Below are 25,513 nucleotides of genomic sequence, written 5' to 3' on the forward strand. Positions count from 1 at the left end.
GGTTCTTTGTCAAAGCTTTTCCTTAACCCTCTGGAGTCAGGTCATGATGGGAAGGTGTCACCTGGATCTGATCCTGTTATACGTATTTTGGGCAATACATATAACTGTATTGTTGCTATGATATGGTGTAGCAGTGCATATATGCTTGTATTTTTATTCTGGATGTAATCAACACCAGGTGGCCTTTAGACTAATAAAGGAATGCTTGTGTGAAAACTAAGTTGCGATAAACCTTAGGAAAATTATTTCCAACATCTCACATCCCAGATGAGTGCCCTGACCACCAGGCTATCAGCTATTCTGGGTTTTGACCATAAAATCCATGCTTGACCTGAGCAACCTTTCTCAGCGAAAGTTTCGTCAAGCCCAGGACATTCCTGCAAACAATTTTGATTTCAATGAATCAGCATTTTTTGACAAAAAACTGTTTTGTCAAAATATTCCTGACCAGCTTTAATTATGATAGTTTTTCATGACATGCTCACATATTTTTTTCAGCCAGATCCCTGCCTCATTCAGTGAATGAGCAATTATTTAATATTTATGTTTATCCTCCTCATTCAGCCTCACATAAGAATTCTATGGCAGGCATAGAATCCAGTTCTCCAAGATGGCATTCAACTGCCTTGCCTACGACACCATCCTTTCTATTTCTGCAATTCCCTGCCTCATGCACTACACACCTTCCAACTTCTGCAACGAATGATGCAAGGATCTACAGACAACAGCCTTCTTCACTGCACATCACTGTTTCACCCTCAGAGAACCTTCCATCCTGTGCATTGAATGAGGCAGGGTCCCGTGGAAAATGTAGTCTGTGATCATGTCATTACAGACTGTATCACAGTGCATACTCACAAGGGGGCTGAACTGAGACTGCATGGGCACAGTTAATTCTGGCATGTCTTAATTTTTGAAGCTTGACTTTGCAACCTTTGTGTTCTTTTAAAATAGGGGGGGGGGGGGTTGTTTGTTTGTTTGGGATGTAATTTCCTAGTTAAAAAAACACTGAAAACACAGAAATTCTATCACATGCAACCCTATTGTCCCCCAGACTGGGTCAGCAGCAGGATGTGGACTTTGAGGTATACAGCACTCTGTTAACCCCACTGGCAGTGGCCTGTAATTGGCAGCAGTGGTGGGTTGTTATCCTCTGTGTGGATTAGCCATTAGAAGGTTATGAGTGTAACACTCTGTATCTCAAGGGAACACCCTACATGCCCATGTTCATCCTTATAACATGATTGTGTGGTATCCAATGCAAAGTTTGTCATGTCGGGTGTCTTCAGAAGGCTCATGATGCACTGAACATTGTTATAGTAATGTTATAGCAATGTTATAGGCTGAAAATGTGTCATGGCTTAAAACAAGCCCAGGAAAAACTCTCCAGGAACAGAGGGGCAGTTCACACCTCATCAGGGCATGTATGGGAGAAACCCAGCCCAGCCTCACAGGAACTAAGGACATTGGCCTAGTCAGCAACAAAGGATCTGTTTGGACTCTCAAGTGAGTCACCCCCCTTCCCTTGGTCAGTCAGGGACTACGATGAGGTAATGCTCACCTGACCCTGACGGGGGGAGGGGGGGCAAAGCCAAGAAGGAAGAAAGAATATGATAAAAGGGAGAGACATTTGCCATGCTCTTCCTCTCTCTTCCACCTCTATCTACAGATATCACCACCAAGCGACTGAAGCGCTGATCAAAGGGGGGAGCCTGGCTGAAGGGCAACCAGCCAGTCTGTGGTGAGAATCATCTAAGTTTGTAAGGGCATTGAAAGTGTTAAGATCAGCTTAGAATGCGTTTTGCTTTTATTTCATTTGACCAAATCTGACTTCTTGTGCTTTGACTTATAATCACTTAAAATCCATCTGTTGTAGTTAATAAATGTGTTTGTTTATTCTACCTGAAGCAGTGCGTTTGGTTTGAAGCGTGTCAGAGACTCCCCTTGGGATAACAAGCCTGGTGCATATCAATTTCTTTGTTAAATTGATGATCTCATATAAACTTGCAGCATCCAGCAGGCATAACTGGACACTGCAAGACAGAGGTTCCTAGGGTTGTGTCATTCGGTTGCATAATCCAAGCAGTTTACATGCCAGAGGCTGTGTGTGAACAGCCCAGGAGTGGGGGTTCTCACAGCCAAGCAGGGTAAGGCTGGCTCCCAGAGGCAAGGATTGGAGTGACCTAGCGGATCACCGGTCCAGATAACACGAGGGGAACGTTACAATGAGCCACTCACTTTGTTGATGGGTTTCAAAGGTGTTTGCTAACAGCAGAGGAAGGGTGAGACTCAGGAATCCTGGATTCAATACCAGTTTCTGGAGGGCAAAGTGCTGTAGTGGGATAGACTCTTTTATCCATGTACCTTCAGCCCATGCATGTCCCCTTGGCTCCTGACCCACTCTCTTTCTGCTCCTATGCAACCCCCACCTCTACCCTGACTCCTGCCTGTCTGCTGCTATACAAGCTCTTACCCAGCCTTTGGGTTCTGCCTTCCTGCATCGGTTCCTATCCCCCTCACCCTCTGGCTCAGAGGCGGCGGAGGGGGTGCTGAGGTTTGGGACTAAGGGGTGTACACCAGGCACAGAGGGAGCTCTGGCAGCGATGGAGGGTGGGAGAACAGGCCCTCGCCTCAGAGACACACGGCAGGCTGAGGAAGCGGCACGCTCAGGGTAGCTGTGGTGGCATGATGCCCCACTCCCATAGGCAGCACGTGAACTTCTCCTTCAGGGAGGCTAGTCCCACAGCCATGGCCCTTCTGCCCCCCCCCCCCCCCCCGCCCTCGCCGGAGTCACAAGCCCCGCACTGTGGCTGGAGGAGCCCCGGCCGAGCTTCCCCAGAAAACATTGCACCTTTAACATAGAGTCATAGGGCCAGGTTCTGTTCATTTTCGTTATGGGGGTTTAATTAATGTTTTAAAGTTACTATTAGTTTGGTATCTGACAAGCAAAACTGAGTCACCGGCAAAAGAACTCCGAGCCCCAATTACCATTAATGTCATGTGACTTACAACATCCTGCAACCCTACCCAACCCGCCCAATAATTCCTCGGCTTTTCATGCTCCAGTATGTAAGCAGCAGATGTTGGCATGGAGCTTGCTGTGGTCCAACATATCTAATCAGCCTTCAGATCCCAAGGAACTACACCAGATAGACAGACATGCCTGCACACCCAATGGTATTGTGATGTGCTGAGCTGCTTTCCAGGATGCCATCCACACGTTACAAAGTCACTGTCACATGCTGCAGGAGGCAGCCCCTTGAAGGCTCACATTCAGACTCGGTGGGGGGTGGGAGGGCTTGTTGACTGCCACCACCCTGGTAAGACATGGCTGTACACTGTGGCAGGCATTGTGCATGATGCTTGGAGTGTGCACTCCAGCAGAGCTCCTTCTCTCACCTCCGCTGCTCAGTGTACAAAGGCTGGTTCCTGTCTCTCTTCTCAGCACACAGACTTAAGTGGAGCTATATAGCAGCTGAACATCCACCCCTCGTTCTTCTGCAGAGAGGCAGCACAAGGCCTATGGATCTCTTCAGCCCTCAAAATAGAATTTACATGAAATGTAACTGGTGTCTTCAGTCTGTGACAGCCATTGCACAGGGGAGCTTCCCGCTAGGTGAATCATTTGCTACAGCAGTGCAAGCTACACTGGCAGGGTCCTTCATTTCTTCAAAAAGAAAACCCCAAGCAATTCCCATACCAGGAAAACTGACAATTGACAGTTAAGGCTGCAGTCACGTTATCTAAATACTAGAAAGAAAATCCACACCTTAATACCCGGGGTGGGAGTCACAAAGGGGAATAGTTAAATATTCAGTGGGCCAGACAGTGAGAATGACTCTATAGCCCAGTAGCTATAGCACCCACCTGGGAAGAGGGAGACCCACATGCCAGGCCCTTGCTCCAAAGAATATTCAATAGAAAGCACGCTCCGTGTGCCTGCCCATCTACTGAAATTTAGGCACCTCAAGGACTTTGGCAATGGACACCCCAGGGTTAGGTGGTAGCTGAGAAGGAGTTTTGTGAATGCCAGTGGCGCCTAAATGTTGGACCTAGGCACCTACAGTGGCAGTTAGATGCCTAAGTCCCCCTTGTGAATCTCACCCACAGACGCCTAAAACCACTCAGACACTAGAGAACACTAGGTTAAAGCATCCAGCTACATCAGACGCATCCTGCAAACACTGTCATTTAGAACATAATAAAACCCTTAACTCTGACCCACGTTAGAACCAGAGGGGAAACAATGTAATAAATATGTTAAAATACATTACAATTACGTGCATTCCCAAAATGATATCAGAATGTGGTTTAGAGAACAATGAACATAATCCTAAATACAAAGATCAAATATATCCTTTAGAAACACAAATATAAGTTATTGTACAATTGTTTGTTGCATGTTCCTATTAGATAGAAAAGCCTAACACCATTTCAGCACCACATACTGAACACAGCTACACATTCATACAATTTTACATTCGTCATTTGTTAATTCTTTGTAATATTTATACAGAGTTGAGGGAATTGTTTGCTTTTTTAACTGCAACTGTGGTTGTATCAGATGTGCCTGCAAGGTTCTTGGGTCTCGTCACTTACCATTTCTTACAGTTTTGTCAGTGCTTGATGTAGAGTAGACATTTGAGTATTAAAGTGAGACTCTCAAAGCAGCTCAGTTGCCAACACTGGCTGTAAATGAATGACGTTTGTTGTTGGGGAATGTGATGACTCATGTCAGTCACACTGTCAGTGGACAGTAAAATCACCCCTCTGCAGAAGGCCCTTGTTTTAAACAGCTTATAGCTTTGCCTATGAGTCAGATAACGCTCACTAGGACTCCCTGCTAATGGGATGAGAGGAGAAACCCTTTCAATAGCAGCCTTGACCATCTGGATGTGATCCACGCCAGACTGGAGAAGAGCTCAGATTAGAATACAGATTATGGGAGTTGTCTGGCTTCTAACTTGAAATACAGTCTGCTGATAGTGAGCTGAACTCCCCCACATGTCAAGGACAATCCTGCCCTGGGCCAGCCCTTTGCAGGGCTGAGCAGAGGCTGCTCAAGTCACTCTCATCGTTTTCCTCCGGCTCGCTGCATATGTTTGACTGGCTGCTACATTGCCAGCTGTGTCTGGGCTCTGCTCTCAGAGAGCTGGGCCCCTCATGGGCTGCATTCACAGCAGGGGCATCCTTGGGGCACATGGTGGCAGCAGCCTTTTGGCCCGCCATGCAGGATGGATTTGCAGAGCTTTTCTGGCTGAATAGTTTTGCTAGCAGAGATTTCTGGAGGATTTTCTGCAGACTCTCGCAAGCCCTCTGCTTGGTGCCCAGCTGGGTGTAATGCAAATCCAACTGCAGCAGCATATCGGTCTGGGGGAAGAGCAGAGGACACAAAGGGAATCAGAGATGAAAACCTAAAGCAGGCTTCATTTCAACCACCATCAAGGGACCAAGGCTGAACTGGTTGCTCTTGGGAGCTCACTGCCCCCAAACACTGTCTGCAGCACGCAACTCTGGCCAGGAGACCCAGGTCACTGAGGCCTGGTCTACACTAACCCCCAAATTTGAACTAAGGTACGCAACTTCAGCTACGTGAATAACGTAGCTGAAGTCGACATACCTTAGTTCGAACCTACCGCGGTTCAGACGCGGTCCACACGCAGCAGGCAGGCTCCCCGTCGACTCCGCGGTACTCCTCTCGCCGAGCTGGAGTACCGCAGTCAACGGCGAGCGCTTCCGGGATCGATTTATCGCGTCCAGACCAGACGCGATAAATCGAACCCAGAAGTTCGATTGCCAGCTGTCGAACTACCGCGGTAGTGTAGACCTGGCCTAAGAAACTTCACTGGGACAAATTCGCTACTAGCTAACTGTGTTATTGCATCTGCTTACACTAGCAGTGAATCTGACCCACTATCTATCTACTGGACTTCCTGGCTTCCACTGAAATAAGCTCTCTTGGTGACAGGATAAGCTGTGCTTGGGATGTACCCTTTGTCACTCGCGACACATGGCAGGAGTTTGGCTAAGTGGAGCCAGGGGCTCTGTGGGAGGCTGCTCCTCTTATGGTGAGGATTGTGATTTCTTATAAAATTGTTGCAATGTTGTTGTTTTGAATCAGTCTTCTCGGCCATAGGTGAAGGCACCAGGGAAGGCAGGTCTGGCATTAGGGTTCAAAATGAATTAAATATGGCACATTCTGGGGATTAAAAGCTGACTGACCTCAAAATGTAGTTGTTAATGGGGAACTGTCAATGAATGGGGGTGTTTCTAGTGGGATCTGTTCTTGGCCCATTGCTATTCAATATTTTTACCAATGATCTGGAAGAAAATATAAAATCATTGCTGGTAAGTTTGCAGATGACACAAACTGGGGAAGTGATAAGTAACAAGGACAGATCACGGATACAGAGCAATCTGGATCACTTGGTAAACTGGATGCAATAAAACAACATGCATGTAATACAGTCAAATATAAGATCATTTGTCTAGGAAGAAAGAATGTATGTCACACTTACAGAATAGGCGACTGTATCCTGGAGAGCAGCGACTCCGAAGAGGACTTAGGGGTTATGACAGATAAACAATTGATAAACAAAAGTGCAATGCTGTGGCTGAAAGAGCATATACAGTCCTTGGATGTATAAGTAGATCACTGAACAGGAGCGGGGAGATGGTAGTACATCTGTATAAGGCATTAGCAAGACCACTACTGCAATATTGTGTCCAGTTCTGGTATCCATACTTAAAACAAACAGATGTTGGAAGGGGTTCAGAAAAGATCTACAAGAATGATTCAAGGTCTGGAAAACATACCGTGCAATGAGAGACTAAGGGAGCTCAATCTATTTACCTTATTGAAGCAAGGGATAAGAGGTGATTTGATCACAGTTTATAAGGAGCAGTTTATAAGGACGGAGTGCTGAGGTCTAATAGATGGGCCAGCACTCTGATTACTGTAGCTGCACTTAGTTTCTCCAGCGACGGTCAATTGAGGAAATAGGGAGGAATTAGCTAATCAGACGGGGAAGCTGGGTGAGTTAAGGGACTAATTGGCCCATCAGCTGACTAGCTTGATAAAAGGCAGGGTTAGCAGGGAAAAAGCGGAGAGGACAGAACTAGCTGTGCTCAGAGTGAAGGTAATCCCAAGGAAGAGAGATCTCTTTTCCTCCCAGGGCTCTGATGAATAGAGGTTGATTGTTCTAGGGTCATAGGTATTAGAATTGTGGCATTGCCCTGTATAAGTGTTGGTGGAGGGGACTTGAATAAATTACATGGAGTAGACACTGAAAGAAGAGAGTGTGAGCTGTTTCTGCAGTGATCAAGTACTGGGGAGATGTACACCCCATTATAAGTGTGGGTTTGTCTGGGATTTGTATGGATTCCCCTGAAGGAGTGACTGAATATTTTTGGGGGGGAGTTGGTGTGAAGGCTCAGCATCCAGACACAGAGCAGACTCTGCCGTGGTTGGCTGAGGAGCAGAAAGAGCTGCAAAACACTATGCAGATGTAACCCTTCTGCCCATCAGAGTTAGCAGCAACAGGGGCCGGGTTCAGTATCTAGGGGGTTCCTTTTCAATAACACAACGCAAAACCAGCTCGAGCCCCCACCCAGTGACCTGGGACAATTACGCCTGGGTGCCTCCAAGAGGCAATACTTCCCCTCTCGCAAGCACAGACTCTGAGTGTAGCAAAAGCTTTTTAATAAAGGAGGGAAACAATGTGGCATTATGTGGGGAAACACCACAAATAGAATTCATAACACAAACCATGAGCAAAAAACCCACCCCCAAGTAAGTTTGGCAGTGTCCTTTTCCCCTCAGGGTCTTAAGTCGAGCAACCCAACAGTCACCCCACCCACAGTTTCTGTCCTTGGTCAGTGCAGCCCCAGAGTGGTTCTTGAGTCCAGCAACCCAAAAGTCACCCCTCCCACAGTTTCTGTCCTTGGTCAGTGCAGGCCCAGAGTTCAGAAGTTCATCTGCAAAAGTTTACCTCCCAGCCTGAGTGGAAGGAGGTGGAGGGGAGAGAAGGAACAGGGGCACCTTACATGCTCCACTGCGTGGGTCAATGGCCAATTGCCACACCTCTCCATGGGGTTCTGCTGCAGTCTTCACCACAAGCCACGCCTCTCCACCAGCCGCCCCCTCCCCCCCATTTAACACAGCTCTCAGTGATTTCAGCTGTTAGTAGACAACCCTCTGTGCTGGCACACTCAGAACCACTAGCCAAAAGTAGGTCTAATGCTTAGACCTAGAAACCAGTGGTTTCAGCTCTGCAGCACCTAACAAGACTCCTAACAGAATCAAAATTAACTCTGTTATTATACTCCAGAGAAGACAGTATCAAGATGGTGTTTAGAACCCCCATGGCCAGGTACACACACCTGTCCCCCAACCTCTCTCAATTCACTGGGCTTTGGAACCCATGTCTCCTCGCATTATAGTTAGTATGGCAACACCCATTTTTTCATGTCCACTGTGTATATACACCTCTACCCCGATATAACGCTGTCCTCGGGAGCCAAAAAATCTTACCACGTTATAGGTGAACCTGTGTTATATCGAACTTGCTTTGATCTGCCGGAGCACACAGCCCCGCCCCCCCGGAGCGCTGCTTTACCGCGTTATATCCAAATTCATGTTATATTGGGTTGTGTTATATCGGGGTAGAGGTATATATATTCCTACTGCATTTTCCACTGCATGCCCATGAAAGCTTATGCTCAAATAAATTTGTTAGTCTCTAAGGTGCCACAAGTACTCCTCATTCTTTTTGCTGATACAGACTAACACGGCTACCACTCTGAAACCAGTTGGTACAGAAGTTAGTAAGTCCCAGTGCAGAGGCTGGGAGTCATAGCCCGGTTGTGACTCTATGCAAAGTGGGCCCAACTGATGATCTGGACTCATTCCTGGTAACAGGTGAGAGGGTAGCCACTGGAGCCAGATGGGATAAGGAAACGTGGGCCCTCCGGGTGGCACTCTATCTCACTGGGAAAACTCTGTGGCTTAATGGCCCTGAATAAGAAACAGGCCCAGAACTAAGATGTTATGAAGGCCACCATTTTAGACTGGGTGGAGCTGTCTGTTGAAAAATACCAGCAGAAATTTTGGGCCACTAGAGGGGTATGACCCAGGGCATATGCACAAAAGCGGACAGCCTGGGCTGCCCACTGGCTGAAGTCAGGTATTGGAACTGTGGGGGGAAATTACAGATCTGGTAGTACTGGACCAATTTCTCCTGAGCCTCCCAGAGAATACCAGAATCTGGGCAAGGAGGCACCAGCCCAGCATCCTAGAGGTCACAATTTAACTCTCCAAAGAGTTTGCAGAAACCAATTTTCCCAGAAAAGCGGTCCAGCTACTTATGGGTCTGGAGCCAGGGATGGAGGGGGTGGGAATTGAAGAAAAGGGAGGAAGTAAAAGGAACTCTTTCAGGGAATCGGGGACTAGTATGCTAACAATGTGGAAGGTTGGGACATAAAAAGCGGGACTTCTCCAGGATGCAATGCAGGTTCCCAGAGTTCTGTGGATGGACTGGGACTGTCAGGGGTGGGAGGAAAAGGAAAATGCCTACCATCCCTATAAAGATGGGAAGAAGGGGGATTGTGGACACTGCCTCAGGATGCTCATTGATCTGGGGGGATTTAGGGAAGCCCCACTGGAGGCTCTCAGGGGAGAAGGTAAAGTTAACATGCATTCAAGGGGAGAAGAAAGTGCCCAATGGCAGAGGTACCCCTGGAGGTAAAGGGGAAATGCAGATGGAAGCAGGTGGGAGTAATGGAGAGGCTACCCCATCTGGCTGCAGAGGGTATGGACTGAGCCCCTTCCCCTATAGAAAGAAAGCAAGTGGCCATGGCTCCACATGCTAGAAAAAGAAGCAAATGAGTTAACAGAATCAGAACACCCTACACAGAATGATACAAGCCAAGGCAAAAATTGAACTGCTCCAGAGGAAAAGAGGGAGAAAAAGGGAAAGGCAGAACGAGGCTCGGGGAAGAAGAACAGCCCAAGCCCAAAAGTTGGACAGTCCCAGGTACCTGCATGGCAGAAAGGGTGAGGGGAGGAACCCAGGGGCCCGTTAAGTGGGACTGGGAGAACCAGAGGCCTTAGAGAAGGAAGAGAAAGGGGGACAACAACAGGCCCTACCCGGAGTCAAGGTGGAAGAAGATAAGGAGAGTGGGCCTGTAGGTGTGAAGCTCTGTGGGTGAAGACTGAATTATGGGAGCAATTTTTGCAGGTGGAGGATAGAACGACCCAGAAAAGGGACCCTACAAGACCAACGTGGGGCAAACAGGAATGTATAGAGGCAAGAACCTCCTACAAGGAGGGGTAGGTGCAAAAAAATCCCCAAACCCACTCTTAGGTAAAGGGGGGAGGTGTGTGACAGAGTGCTGAGGTCTAATAGATAGGTCAGCACTCTGCTCACTGCAGCCTCAGTGAGTTTCCCCAGTGATGGTCGATTGAGGAATTAGCTAATCAGATGGGGGGAGCTGGGTGAAGGAACTAATTGGCCCATCAGCTGACTAGCTTGATAAAAGGCAGGGTTAGCAGGGAAAAGGGGGAGGACAGAGCTAGTTGTGCTCAGACTGAAGCCAATCCCAAAGAAGGGAGATCTCTTTTCCTTCCAGGGCTGTGATGAACAGGGGCCGACGGTCATAGCATAATAGGGTATTAGAATTGTTATATTGCATTTTATAGGTGTTGATGGGGGGACTTGAATAAATTATATGGAATGCACACTAAAAAAAGGAGACTGAGCAGTTTTTGTGGTAATCAAGGATAGGGGGACACATGCCCCTTTGCATTCCTATGCAGAGAAGGGACATCTGATGTAGGGGGCCTTTTAATCTAGCTGATAAAGGAATAAGAAGATCCTGTCACTGGAAGTTGGGTCCTAAAAATTCAAATTAAAAATAAGGCGCAATTTTGAAACAATGAGGCGATTATCCATTGGCACCAGTTTATGGAGGGATTTCATGGAGTCTCCATCTCCTGGAGTTTTCACACCAAGTCTGGATGCTTTTGTAAGGATACACTGTGGTTCAGCTGCAAAGTGTTGGGCCCTCAGGTAGCAGGGAAGAACCAGTCCCAGCACTGCAGGGCTGACCGGCTGAGGGTCTCTGGCCTATGCTAGACAACAGGTCAGATTAGATAACTATAATGATCCCTCCTTCTGGTGTTTATCACTCAACCTCTCTGAATGAGCAGCCTCATCCATCTATGGGATAGGTAAGTGTCTCTTGATGGAATTAAAAATTTTTGTAAGCCACTGGAGATGGGCCTGGTCTTTGCTTGTGGCCCGGCCATCTGTCTGAAACCGAAAGGCCTGGGGAAAACATGTTCTCTGGCCTGAGGCTAGAAAGGAAGTGTGAGCAAAGGGGACAGATCTTTTGTGGCCCAGCAGTGAATTGCCCCGATATGAGCAGTGTTGGCTTGGTCATTAATCTGCCACAGGAGAGTTCAAGGCCCAGGGAGAGGCCGCTGCACCATGGCCATATCTGAGCCAATATTTCCCTTCACACCCAGGAACACGGGTCAGGAATGCGTGAGGATGATGGAAGTCCCCTGCAAGGATGGTCTGGGAGGCACCTGCTGCTCTCTGGGGCAGTAAAGCAAGCAGTGAGATTTCCACAGAGGGTGGCTTTTTTACCTGAATTTTCTGCAGGCCACAGAGCCGGAGCACACAGTCCAATTCCTCTTGCTCATACAGTGAGACAAGTAGTGACACCACCCGGTCAGACTGGCAGTCAGGCAGCATGGCCAGTTCTCGCACCTCCTGGAGCAGACAGACAAGAATAAACAAAAAAGCATTCTCAGCACAAGACAAAGAAGCCCAGTAATTCACACACACCTGGCTACTCAAACCCAGCAGTATCTGGGGCTGGCCTTGCCCAGAGAGCTCTGGTTAAGGTAAATCCTGCATTTCCTAATACAAATGTGAACTGTAAGAGCACAGGGACAGTTTCTGAGCACTCACTTTTGTGCTGTTCTGGTGGCACAAAGCAGCCAGAGAACCGTAGGGCTTTTACCAGCAAAAAGATCATTAAAAAAAAAAAAAAGTACCTCCCTATTTGATGTTACCTGCCCTCGCGTAACAGGGTGTCTGGAATATGCTGGCCTGCTATGAGGGATCATGAGGCCCTCTGGTGGGACGTTCCAGCAACTACAACAACCTGCTATTTTCTCCAAATTCATGAATAATGTCTACGCAACCCATCAGCAAGCCTCCCAGCCCAGGTTAGCAGGGCTTGCACTGGTGTGCTAAAAATAGCTGTGTAGACAGTGCTCTGATGTTGCAGCTTGGTCTGAAGCCCACCCCACTCCCTAGGCTTCAGAGCCTGACCTCCAGCCCAAGCTGCAACTTCAAAGCGCGATCTGCACAGCTATTTTTAGAGAACTAGTGTGAGCCCCGCTAACCCGAGTCTGTTGACCTGGGCTGGGAAGCTCACTGACGTGGGCTGTGTAGAGGTACCAGATCCTTAGGTGTGCTTGCTGGCTGCAAGAGCTGCCAAATGGCCCGGGAACCTCCCCTGAGCCAAGTGTGAACGGCTGTGGCATACAGCTGGTGTACGGGCTTGTTCCCCACAAAAGCCCCCTGCAGTCAGTGTACAGGGATGGGACTGATGCTGCACTGACCCTAGCCTAGCTGTTCAATGTGGCCATTGCAGAAGAGCCTTCAGAATGGAGCAGGGTGTGTAAAAAGTGACACTAGCAGCAAGACAGAACAAGTGGGCATGTCACACCAACTTTCACATCTGCTCTGATCTCCCATCTGTGCATGTGGGGAGCTTTGGAGTCTTGGCAAGGGCTTGGTGCACTGGCGCTGAAGCTCCTGAATTCAGTCCCTGCTGCTAACAGGCATGTCTGTACAGGAAGGCTAGTGACAGCAGGAGGGTTTGCTGCATGAACAGAAGCAATCGGTGACCTAGCTTCCGTTATCGTGATTAAGGCTTCTTTTTGGAGGAACCTGATAAATGCAAATACCTTGGAGATTGGAGTACTTTTGTACAAACCAACCTGACCTGAAGATGCATCTATTTCCAAGTACTTGGTGCATCAGAGACATGCAGATGGGAGGGAGCTCAGAAAAGAGCAACAATGGTTGAGGCAAAGAGTTAGGAGGAAACATTAAAGGGCAGCATTCTTGCTGGTGCGGGGAGAGCATAGCATTGTAAAGGGGTGGAGTTCCACGCCCAGTCCAACCCCCTGGTCAGTTACTTCAAACCATCTGAAATTGTTCCTCGGGGCTGCACTGTTCTGTATTTGGTCTCAGGTGGAAGGTGACTAGGCTATGTCTTCTCTGCTGAATTAGCTCAAGTTAACTCTTTGAGTTAGCTTTGCTCAAGTGAGAGCAGCCACACTGTGACCCAGCACTGGAGCTGCACAGAGCGACTGGATTAGCAACACAGTATTTGTATGACAAGCATAGAGTAGCTGCGTCTGCACTGCGTTAGTAGCTCCAGCATCAGCAGCACTCGAGCTCCAACCCCCAACCGCCGATGGGCTAGCTCACGCGAGTTTAAAGCACCATTGAACTCAAACTAGAGATTTGTCTATGTGCATGGCAGTTTGGTTGGGGTCAGAGGTGAAAGTAAGCCGGTACGGGCAGGTACGGAGTACCGGTAAGAAAAGGAGACTGGCTGAGGGAGGGAGAAGCCTGCCCCCTGAATAAGAAAGGTTTAAACTCAGCTGTTCCCTGCGCCCCCGGGGTTAGGAGCCGTTTCTGGCATCCTTGTTAATTTCACTCACAGTTGCTGGGGGGAGGGAGATGGGGGGAGGGTGTGTGTGACCATGGCAGGGGCAGTTCTTTTCTGCCCCTGGGATGAGGGGATCTCCTATACACAAAAAATACAATCAAAATCAGGAACCATTTCCAAGTTCAAATCTATCCCATTCCCTCCTCAGCAGAGGATCATGGTTGTGATGTCCAAACTGCTTGCAGATCCTCTTTGAAATGTTACTGTTTAAAAAAAAAAAAATGGAGAACATGGTGGGAAGATGTGTCATGATGATCAGGGTTTATTTGGGCTAAAGCAATTTTGCTAAAGCAACTAAAGATTCACAGGGAAAGCAAATAGCCCCCATAGACAAAACCGCAAAGGGATTGGAGGGGGAAACTGGATATTCAGGGAAATTATTGTGCCTCCTTTGAAAGAAATAGTAGTGTTCATTCCACCCTCTTTATATATTGATTTAAACACCTGAAATGTCCTTAGGACATCAGGTGCAATCTCAGATCTCTTTTTGTTTTGTCCTGCCTGCAGAATGCAGAGGCTGAAATTGACAAAACTTTCTCTAAATATCTTGTATATTTCATGAAGGCTATTCCAGTTGTCCTTTATTCACCCCTGCCTTCCCCTACTACTAGCCACCCATTGGTGTGCCCCCTGCACTCTTTTATGTGCCTGGAAGGTGGGGTGCTGGTGGGCATGGTGCAACACAGTCCCTTGCCCCCCTGGCTCCCTCCCTGGCTGGCTGGCTATGGTTTTTGCCTTGGTTACTTACTCCTTGGCAGACCCAGCCCAGCGGCACCTGCTGGCTCTCTGCAGGCAGCAGCCCACAGGGGCCGGTTGCTGGGGTCGCTGCAGGTCGGTGGCAGGCTGCAGATGCATTGTTTGTGACACATTCATACACATACATACTGTATGTATTACTATCCTGTGGGGAGGGCGCCGGTGCCCTTTTGAGGGGTGGGGGGACAGGGGAGACAGTATTTCTGCTGCTCACACCTCAGGAACTTCTGTAAGAGGCAAGGTCTGGCTGGGCACTGCCAGCGCATCTGTGGGCACCCAGCTTTTGGGTTGCTGCTTAATGGTGTCCCCAGGAAAACTTCCAGTCTCAGCAGCTGCTGTTCTCTCTTCCAGCTGTGGGAGGGAGCCGCCCAGGAGACAGGGGAGGAGATGGAGGTCTGGGGGGCATGCGGCAGCAACAACACAAGCAATAGGGGGTGGCAGGTGGGGGCTGCAGCTCCAACGGGAACCACTACCCACAGCAAAGCCGCCCCAGCCTGCGGCTCAGTCCTGGCATGTGGAAGGTGTGAGTGGGCCAGCCCAGCGGGGGCAAGAAAGGGGCATCCTTGGGAAGGACTGGATGGAGCAAAGCATCCTTATAGCAACTCCCACATTGGGCCATACAGCTGCTCTCTTTGCTCTCCCTGATGTAGGGGAGAGCCATGTGCCATGCCTTGAGATGAATGTGCTGCACGTCGGCCCTTTCCAAGCCACAATTTCACATATGGCATGGGATTCCACTGAGTATAAGGAGGTCCCACGCATGAAATGAATAGCAAGTCCGCCACATGACGAGTGGTAAGTGCAATCTGTTTCACTGTAATGTTCTTGTTCATCGCACTGAATCCCCTTTCGCAGTCAGCATTGCTTGCAGCAAGGGTGTCCACTGCAAGGACGAGTTTTTTAAGTTTACCAGGAATGTTTTTTCCTCCAAAAGCCTTGAATTCAACAAATCCCAAGTGTGTTTCCTGTTGATTGATTCTCAGTTGATCAGCCAATGCTCTTATTTCCTTTTCTCCGAAATGGGGATTCTCTGGGGGTACTGTATGGCACTCAAAAGCTAACTTTGGAACATCCACATGAATGTCTTCCTGGGAAAACAAAATCTTCTTGTCTTGCTTCACAGATCTAAATCTACTCTGATCCAGATATATTCTAAATATATATGTACAGTATGGATGGATCTCTCAAAAAAGATAGCTCTTCAGTATAGGAGTTGGACCAACAAACAGGCCCCTGGGGAAGGACGGACTCCATTAAGCAGCACACATTAAGCAGAAGTTCCTGAGGTGTGTTAGCCCAGAAACACTTGTCTCCCCCCCTCCACCCCCTAAAAGGGCACTGGCACCTTCCCCACAGGACAGTAATACATACAGTATGTATGTGCATGAATGTGTGTGTCACAAACAATGCAGCTGCAGCCTGCCACCGACTGCCCCGACCCCAGCAACCGGCCCCTACTATTGTATTATAGTAGTATTGGAGATCCCCTCATCCAGGGGGCAGAAAAGAACTGCCCCTGCCATGGTCACACACACCTTCCCCCCCCCCCCCCCCCCCCCAACAACTGGGAGTGAAATTAACAAGGATGCCAGAAACGGCTCCTAACCCCGGGGGCTGAACTGCCCAGGGAACAGTTGAGTTTAAAGATTCTTATGCAGGGGGCAGGCTTCTCCCTCCCTCAGCCAGTCTCCCTGCTCCCTGCTGCAAGCTAGAGGGAAGCCCCTGCAGCCTAAGTGCCAGGCAGGGAGACAGCAGGGAGCCTAGTGTTGGCAGCCTGGCTGGAGGAGGAGGGAAGACACGGAGAAAAATGTGACCGTGAGTTTTCACTTTTTCAGGCTTATTCCAATATTAAAGTTTTATTACAGACAGTATTTTTAGTAGTAGTAGTAGCAGCTTTATTTTCTATATCTATGTCATTCAATGGGAGGGATCCATGAAGTACGTAGGAGAGGTGGGTTGCTTGCGATTGGACCATATGGGTAAGAAATGTAAATTACTTTCACCCCTGCCCAAACCCCAGGGCTCTCAGCCGCCTCTGCAGCTGGTAGCTCCGGGGGTGATATAAAGGGCCCAGGGCTCCTAGCTTCAGCCGGATCCCCGAGCCCTTTAAATCCTGATTTAAAAGCCCCGGGATTTAAAGGCCCCACCTCTTCCGGTAGAGGCCACGACTCTTCCAGTTGAGGCCCCGCCCCCTCCGCAGGACTCTGGAGTACCGGTAAGTCCTTTAAATTACTTTCATCCCTGGTTGGAGTAACAGCAGAGTTATACCTGGAGCTAACTCTGCTGTGAAGATAGGCTGTTAGTCTGGAATAGAACAAAAGGAATATTCCACCCCACGCATTCTCCTTCGATCACAGCCCATTTGCACTTCACAGCCACTAGCCACTACTTCCACCTCCCTCCCTCACACTGAACCCCAATCCTCAAGCTGCTCTTGCCCAGGTCTCTAATGATCAGTTTCTGGTCAGATCTCAAGGCCTCTGCGCCACCTTCACCTCAACTTCGCTGTTGCTTTTGACATGTTATTGTCTTCTCTTCTCTTGCCATTTGTAATCCTGTCTTCTCCTGGCTCACTGCCCTCCTCCCTCCCCACCAGCATTTCCTTCAGTGTCTCTCCACGCAGCTCCTTCCCTGCCATTCCCTTGCTGGCATGCATTACCCAGTCTGTAATGGCTACCTTGTGAGTGTATGGCTTTGCAATCTAATGAACACCCTTAGCAGACAGCCTCGTTGTACATCATAAATCTTCCAGCTGTTAAAAATGATGATACTCCATCCCCAAGACATGAACAATCACAACCTTGACTCCTATACTTACATGATACACCTCTTCTCCCTATCCTCTGTCCGTCTGTCTGTCGCCTCTCGTGGGGAAGGCTTGTCCCTCATTTTGTGTTTGTAAAGTGCCCAACAGATGGCCCAGTGAGTAGGGTCCCAGTTTAGGACTAAAGACACCATCATTCAATCCCCTGCTCTCCTACAGACTTCCTGTGTGCCCGTGAGCAAGCCATTTAATCTCTCTGTACACTGGGGACAGCAGCACTGCCCTAACCCACGGGGGGGCAGCAAGGATAACGACATTAAAGATTATGATGTGCTTTGAGAGCGGCTGATGAAAAGGGCTAAGTATTATAATACTGTGGGCACTGCTAGAATCTATATAACCAGATTCCAGGATTTGTCTGGGAGTCACTCTGAAGCCGCAAACAGCTGAGTCAGTGCGGAGTGATGGAAACAGTTGCAGGCATGGTTGTGTTGACTAACGTATGCTGGCTACCATATAAATATATTAATAACATGTATCATCCACACCATATGCATATAAGTATATATTAAGTACAAACATTGTAACAGCGATATAGCCTAAACTGGCCAATACTATAATCCTGTTCACTTATGCTAAGTATCCCATAACACTTTACATTAGCTGAAGTAAGCTTTGGCTTAAGTAGACAGGAAAACTGTCAGTATCAGGACATATCATTGTTCCCTAATTGCAACAGAAAGTGAGTGTCACAAACTTATTTATCCTGTTATCAGGGCCGGCGCTTCCATTTAGGCGACCTAGGGCACCAGGATTTGGGGAGGGCAGCATTTTGCCGCCCTTGGCGGCAATTTGGCAGTGGGGGGTCCTTCCGCGCTCCGGGTCTTTGGCGGCAATTCTGCGGCGGGTCCTTCACTCGCTCCGGGATCCGCCGCCGAAGTGCCCCGAAGACCGGGAGCGCGGAAGGACCCCCGCCGCCGCCGAATTGCCGACGACGACCGGGAGCGCGGAAGGACCCCCGCCTAGGGCGCCAAAAACCCTGGCGCCGCTCCTGCCTGTTATGCAGGTGCAAGAAGCAGGTGGGCAGATGCCCTGTCCCACATGGATGAACTTGCGGAGTCATGCACAACACCACATTCAACCATCCTTATGCCATCTCCCTTTGTCCTAGGACCAATGGACAGTGACCTAATGTCACTCATTCAATCGCTGGTGCCTCACAACCCCTTTGCCACCCAGCCCTGCCAGCCCTTGGGTGATGCGGACCCCAGGCCGGTTCAGAGTTGCGGTTGCAGGATGGAATTCAGTACTGCAGAGAACGCATTTCTGTTCCGGACTGCCAGCCTAGACGCAAGGGTCTCAAAGTATGTCATGAGTCCCAGCTCGCCAAACTAAAACCAGGAACTTGGTTTTGTGAAATTTCTGGTGGCCGGGTATACACTCGTATGTCAGGAAATACACTGACTCCTGCTGTGATCTGTGTTCCCGGGCCAAGAACCCTTGTGGAAAGGCAACTGGTCTTCAGTCCATATGCATTCTCTCTCAGCCCTGGTCTACTGTGTCCCTGGATTTCATAGCAGAACTACCCCACTCCCAGGGATGTACAATTGGGTTGGTTGCCGTTGATTACTTGACCAAAGTGGCATGTTTTATTCCCTCTTGTGCAGTTCCCGTTGCCCTGGAAACCACCCACCTCTTTCTTGAACACATCTTTTGGTTCCACGGACTATTGACTGGCATTGTGTCAGACCAAGTGCCACAGTTTGTCTTCCATTTCTGATGAGACCTCTACAACCCCTTGGGGGTAGAACACCCTGAACTGCCCTACTCTCCTGGCTGATGTAACAGCCATTACAAACGCTACCTTTGTTGAAAGGTGTAACAGAGAGCAAGTTGCTAGAGGCTCAAAAGGGGGGACCCATCAGCTTTGATAAAAGTAAATTCAGACGTCAGTGTGGAATAGGACTCCATACTTGCAGAAACATTCTGTCCAAGCCCCTCAAAAACCTTATGACCAACGGGTTGGAAAAAAGGGAGCCGTTATCCACTGGAAGGTGAAATGTCAATATAGCTGCTAGCTGTGTCCCAGTTAAGCTAATCCTTGATGTTTCAGGCACAAAATATAGTCCTTCACATGCTGAACAGAAGCAAGAATGGGGAAGACCCCCCTTCAGCCTCCATCAGATGGAAAATCTTTTCCACTCAGGCAGGACGGATCGATCTTGTTGATGGCTTTCTACTATTCAGCACTACCTCCTGCACCTCTCTTGAGTAGGATTCCTCTGCCGATGTTAGCCATGAAGCCTCCAGGCCAACAGGTGGAGAGCCTCAAGGTTGGGGTAGAGGAGGCAGCCATGATTCTGCAAAACTAGGTCTGTGGGAAGTGGGAGCAATAGTGGGAGAAAGATTGATAGGTCCAAAAGCTGAGAAAACCAGTGTTGATGGGTAGGGTTGTCAGGCGTCCAGTTTTCGATCGGAACACCCCGTCAAAAAGGGACCCTGGCAGCTCCGGTCAGCACAGCTGACCAGGCCGTTAAAAGTCTGGTCGGCGCTGCTGCGGGTCTAAGGCAGGCTAGTCCCTACCTGTCTTGGCTCCACGCTGCACCCTGGAAGTGGCCAGCAATTCTGGCTCCCGGGGGGGTGGGGGCACAGGGCTCTGCGTGCTGCCCCCGCCCCAAGCACCGGCTCCGCACTCCCATTGGCCGAGAACCGTGGCCAATGAGAACTTGGGGGGCAGTGCCTGTGGGCAAGAGCAGCGCACTGAGCCTCCTGGCCCCCCTGCCTAGGAGCCAGACCTGTTGGCCACTTCCAGGGTGCAGCTCGGTGCCAGGATTGGTGGGGAATGTGCCTTAGCCCTGCAGCACCGCTGACCGGGAGCCGCCCGAGGTAAGCCCGTGCCCCAACCCCAATCCCCAACCCTCTGCCCCAGCCCTGAGCCCCCCCAAACCCAGACCCTCCTCCTGCACCTCAAAACCCTTCATCCCTGGGCCCACACCAGAGCCTGCACCCCCAGCCGGAGCCCTCAACAAACCCAACTATGTCCTGCTGTGGAGCAGAGCTGGTGACATTTTTGTTGTCCCTTGTTACAAGCAAATCCACTCGGGGAGTTCCCAAGAGCTGGGAAATGGACCTTACTGTATCTGGGCAAAGGGATCCCCATGGCGATTGATAAACAACTTGCTTAGGTGGTTTGCCAGCATATTCTGGGCCCCCGGGAGCTGGGCTGCCTTCAGAAGTAGAGAGTTGCTGATGCAGAAGTCCCAAAGTAGGATTGCTTCTCGACAGAGTAGTGAGGACCAGACTCCTCCTATGGCAGCCATACTGCCGGTCAGCACCAATACATGATCCCACTCCCTGATGTGGGGAAGAAATGCCCTGCAAGCTAAAAGTGTAGGCCATAGCTCCCTGATCTTTATATGCAGACTGAGATCTGGGGGAGACCAAAAACCTTGTGTTTGCAGATGTCCCAGGTGAGCCCCCCTCCCCCAGCTCTGAGGCATCCGTGACTACGGTAAGCAAGTGCTGAGGTGGGGCAAAAGGAACTCCCCTACATACATTGATTGGCTTAACCAACAATTTAGGGTGGATAAGATGAGACTTGGTACGTGCACTAGCATGTCTATGTGGTGCCTTCTTGGAGAATACACCTCTGCCATCCCCCTAAGGGGGTCTGAGGCACCTAAGTGTATGCAGCTGTCTTAAACAGTTCCTCACTGTGATAAGAGGATAAGCCTTTAAGTCCTGAATGAGGCTTTGCATTGCAAGAATCCTTCTCTGTGGTAGCCAGGCCCTGGCGGCTGATGAGTCCAGGACCGCTCCAACAAATTCTGTTTTCTGTACTGGGGCCAGGATTGACTTGTCTGTGTTGATTATCAGGCTGGGCGCATCGAAGGTGAATGGACTATGCAGATACTGGACACCACCTATGACCTGCATCGACCTCTAATCAGCCACTCATCCAGGTAAGGGAATCCGTGAGAGACCAAAGGGGAGGACTGTGAACAGATAATGGTGGCTGCCCAGAGTGAATCTTAGATAATTTCTGTGGCCCTGCTAAATTGCCAGATGAAAGTAGGTGTCCTTTAAGTCAAGAGCAGCATACCAGTCCCCTGGCTCCAGGGAAGGAATAATGGAAGTCAAAGTGACCATCTGGAATTTTGATTTTAGGAACTTGTTTACCTGCCTTAGATCTAACATAGAAGGTAAAAGGGGGTCTCAGGCCTATGTCAGGAAGTATTGTGAGTAAAACCCCCTTCCCCTGAACAAAACAGGAACCTCCCCCACAGCTCCTACAAGGAGAAGCAATTGTACCTCTTGCAGAAGTACTTTCTTGTGAGAGGGTTCCCTGGAGAGGGCCAGGGAAGGGGACAGGAAGATGGGACAAAAATAAAATGGAGCAAATATCCCACTTCCACTGTGCTTAGAACCCACCAATCAGTTGTGATGTGGGTCCACGCATGACAGAAGTGGGACAGACAGACAGACAGAATTGGAACAAAAAGGGATGGCCCTCTCGGAATGCGTAGGCTGCTCTCAACCTGCCCATCAAAATGAGCTCTCGGAAAATGCTGCCTGCCTCGATGAACCAGCAGCTGCAGACACAGAAGGAAGTCACGTTTGTAACCTCTGCTCCTTCTCCTTAGTAGGTCGCGGGATGGAGAGTAAAAAGAACAGGAGTACTTGTGGCACCTTAGAGACTAACAAATTTATTAGAGCATAAGCTTTCGTGGGCTACAGAGAGTAAATCCCTGAAAATGCTGAGACCGCTGAGAGCAGAACATCTTCCTCTTTGCTGCTGTAAATGCCCAGGGATTTCAGGGTTGCTCTAGAATCCTAGAGACTATGCAGAGTCTCGTCTGTTTTTCTGAAAAGAGTGACAGTCCCTTGAAGGGTAAGTCCTGAACTGTCTGTTGCAACTCTGAAGGGAGGTCAGACAAATGCACCAGGATAGTGCCTCATTGCAATGGCCAAGGCCATGCTGCAGAATCTGCTGCATTGAGACCCGCTTGTAGAGCCATTCTGTTGACCAACTTGCCCTCCTCTGTCGAAGTGAGGAATTCTTGTCTCACCTCCTCTGGGAGCTTGTCTTTACAATTAGAAACTGTATCCCACAGAGTGAAATTGTAACGTCCCAGCAAAGCTTGCTGGCTTGCAATGCAAAGCTGTAACCTACCTGTGGAATAAAGCTTCCCCAAACAACTCCATCTTCTTGTCCTCTTTATTCTTTGGGGTTGAGGCCTCGTGCCCCTGCTGTTCCTTTTCATTGGCTGCTGCAACTACAAGGGTGCCTGGAGGAGGATGGTTATACAAGTGCTTGAACCCACAGGAGGGGACATAGTACCTTTTCTCCACTAGTCACCAGAGGCAGGGAAGCTGGGGTCTGCCAGAGGATCTTGGCAGGTTCTAAAATAGCCTCATTTAGTGGCAACTAGTGGAATTTCTTCTAGACCTTCTTCTGGACCTCCTCAGCAACTCCTGATGGGTACTAAAATCTCCTGGAGGTGGACAGATAGGCTCTGCCACACCTTCCTCATCAGGAGATGAGGAAGAGGATGCTAATGGTACCACAGGCTGATGCAGCTCCTGGCCCTCCTGCAGTTGCTTGTGAGAAGGATCCTGACTCTGCCCGGAGCCACGCTTGGTACCGACTATATGATACTTGTGGTGATGATGCTCCCGACACCCAGTAGATGGAAACCCGGGCAGGCAGGTGGCGTAACCCTCCTGATGAGATTGGCTATGCTGGGATACGTAGAACCCCCCTTCAGAATCTGATTAGGAAGATGCTTTTTCTTGATACCAAGGTGGCGTCGTACCTGTCAGTACCGGAGAAGGCTCAGACGGTGAAGAAAGGTACTCGTGGGGGAATTCTGCACCAAAAAATTAAAAATTCTGCGCACAGTATTTTCAAATTCTGCAAAATTCTGCATATTTTATTTGTCAAAATAATGCAATTACTCTGGTTTCAATTATGTTGGTAATTTATTTAAACTACAATACAATGGATGGAGAATGGGAGTGGGGAGCATTGGAGGAAATCCCCAAATCCTCTTGCCTAATAGTAATGTAACTAGCTTTGACCCTTTATTTCTAGATATTAGTCAACAATTGTATGCAGCCATATGCTCAGTGTTAAATCATAGGCAACTGAAGAGCAAGTGAGGGCTGAGGAATCAAACTCACAATTTATACTGGCTACTGACCATCTCCAGAAAGGTCAGTAGCAAACAGTTCATGGAGTATATTTTGATAGGAAAATTTTTCAGTCCAAAAATTTCGATCAGTTCTAATCACTAAAGCACCATAAGCATTTATAAGGCCATACTGTCCTTTACGCCACTCTGGCCTTAAAACTTTTACACCTGTTTTATACTCCTGGGGGAATTCACAAAGACAATGGGAACAATTCACTAAGCAGGCAGGCTGCTACATTCTGCTCTGAGGGGAACAGAGCTTGCCCCACGCTTACCTCCTCAGAAACACCCTGAAGCTCTTCCCCTCCATGCCAAGTGTGCTGCAATAGTGAGTGAGAGGGACAGTGTGTCTGTCTGTCTGTCTCTCTCTCTCTCTCTCACTCTCACACACACACACGACTGCCCGCCCTCCTCCGGAGGTGATTTACATCTCTACCAGCTGCTCTGGGTGCCCAAACAAACTTGTCTGCGCTGCCGGGGATGGGCATGTGACTGCTCTTGTGCCTTTCCCTTTGCTTCCCTGTCAGAAGTCATTTTTCTGCAGGTAAGCAAAAAAATCTGTGGGTGACATGAATTCTGCGCATGCGCAGTGACACAAAATTCTCTCAGGAGTAAGAAAGGGGAGCAGGAGATATCATCTGTGGTTTTCCCCTAGATGGTGCCAGCCTCACTGGTATCTGGATGACCACATCTGGAGGAGGTGCTCAGTGTGGAGATGAAGGCGTCAGAGGTGGTACCCCAGACACTGGTGCCAGGTGAGATTCTTGAACCACTGGTGACATCAGCACTGAGAGGTTCAGCAACTCTCTTGCATCCTCAAATGCCTCAGGAGTAGAAGATACTGGGAAGCTACTCTGCAGTATGAAGAGTATGAACATGAAGAGATGTTGAGGCAAGTCCATCGGGAGCCAGTCTCGACAGGCCCCATTGGGCTCTGAAGTCAATGAACTCCCCTGGTTAGAGGTGTGCTGTGGGGAGTGCTTCCTCGTAGAATGCCTTCCCAAGTCCTTAGCAGAGTCAGCCTCTTTGAATCCCTCAATGACCCTGATATTGAATCCAATTTCCAATGCCTCTTCTTCGGTACCGGAGATGCCGATCTGCCCCTCAGTACCAGTAGTGCCAGAGGTATGCTACTGACCGACGCCGAGGTGCTCAGAGCCCAGAGTAGAGGGCTCAAATGGAGATTGCAGCACCGACTCCAAGAGCAGATATTTTAATCTGGCTGCTCTGTCTTTTTTCCAATGGGGCCTAGAGCCCTTACAAATGCTGCACTTCTCACTCACTGTAGCGGGGCGGTTACCCTGCTCCAGCCCTGAAGGGGTTAAAACAGCTCTGGGAAAGGGCTTCCCCTGGGAGCCAATAAGCTAGGCTGATTGGGGAAGCAGCCACAGCTGGGGCCACACCCCAACCAGGCCACAGCTGGCCCTATAAAAGGCCAGTGAGCCAGGAGCTGAACGTCTCTCTTTAGCAGTGGAGAGAGAAGGACTTGGCTGCCCTGGAGCTGAGCAGGGTGCCTGAGGTGGAGTAGGGCTGGGGAAAGGCCAGAGGAGCTGGGGAGCTTCAGGCTGGAAAACCCCCAGGCTGCAGGCCTTGGGAAAGGCCGGGAAGGGTGCTGGGGTTGCAGAGGTGCAGCCCAGGTTAGGCAAAGGCAGCAGGTCCAAACCCCCCTTACCGATGAGGAGTGGTATAGACTGCAGTCTGCCCCAGTGAGCAAGGGCTAGATGATGACTGGCAGTAGCCACTGAGACAAGGTGGGGGTAGAGAGTTGGGGGTTCCCCTGGGTGAGGAGACCCAGAGAGTGGGGGTACTGCCAGAGGGCAGCACCCAAGGTAAAGGGGCACCGGGGTCCGGGAGGGACACAGGGGCCAGCGGCAAGTGGGACATCGGCCAGCAGAGGGCGCTCCGGAGCTGGAGAGCTAATTCCCAGGACGACCAGCAGGAGGCGCTGCGCTGGTGAGTTGTCGCATCGCTACACTCACATGAGCCTCCCCCAAGTATTTAAGGGAGCTGGAGTGTGGGTCGCTATTCAGCATAGCCTTGT

The 25,513-nt window shown here is 49.5% G+C and overlaps 1 protein-coding gene across 1 annotated transcript in view; it reads right to left on the reverse strand.

The window, feature by feature from the left end:
- Positions 1-5,007: 5,007 nt before the first annotated feature.
- LOC135884235 (mucosa-associated lymphoid tissue lymphoma translocation protein 1-like) overlaps positions 5,008-25,513 on the reverse strand; it is a 60,614-nt gene continuing 40,108 nt past the window's right edge. The window contains exons 13-14 of the mRNA XM_065411492.1: positions 11,652-11,777; positions 5,008-5,370 (exon numbers count right to left, since the gene is read on the reverse strand). Of these exons, the coding sequence (XP_065267564.1) occupies positions 5,008-5,370; positions 11,652-11,777 (489 nt within the window). The remainder of the gene's footprint in view (positions 5,371-11,651; positions 11,778-25,513) is intronic.

The sequence above is a fragment of the Emys orbicularis genome, chromosome 10, assembly GCF_028017835.1.
Source record: "Emys orbicularis isolate rEmyOrb1 chromosome 10, rEmyOrb1.hap1, whole genome shotgun sequence".
NCBI lineage: Eukaryota > Metazoa > Chordata > Testudines > Emydidae > Emys > Emys orbicularis.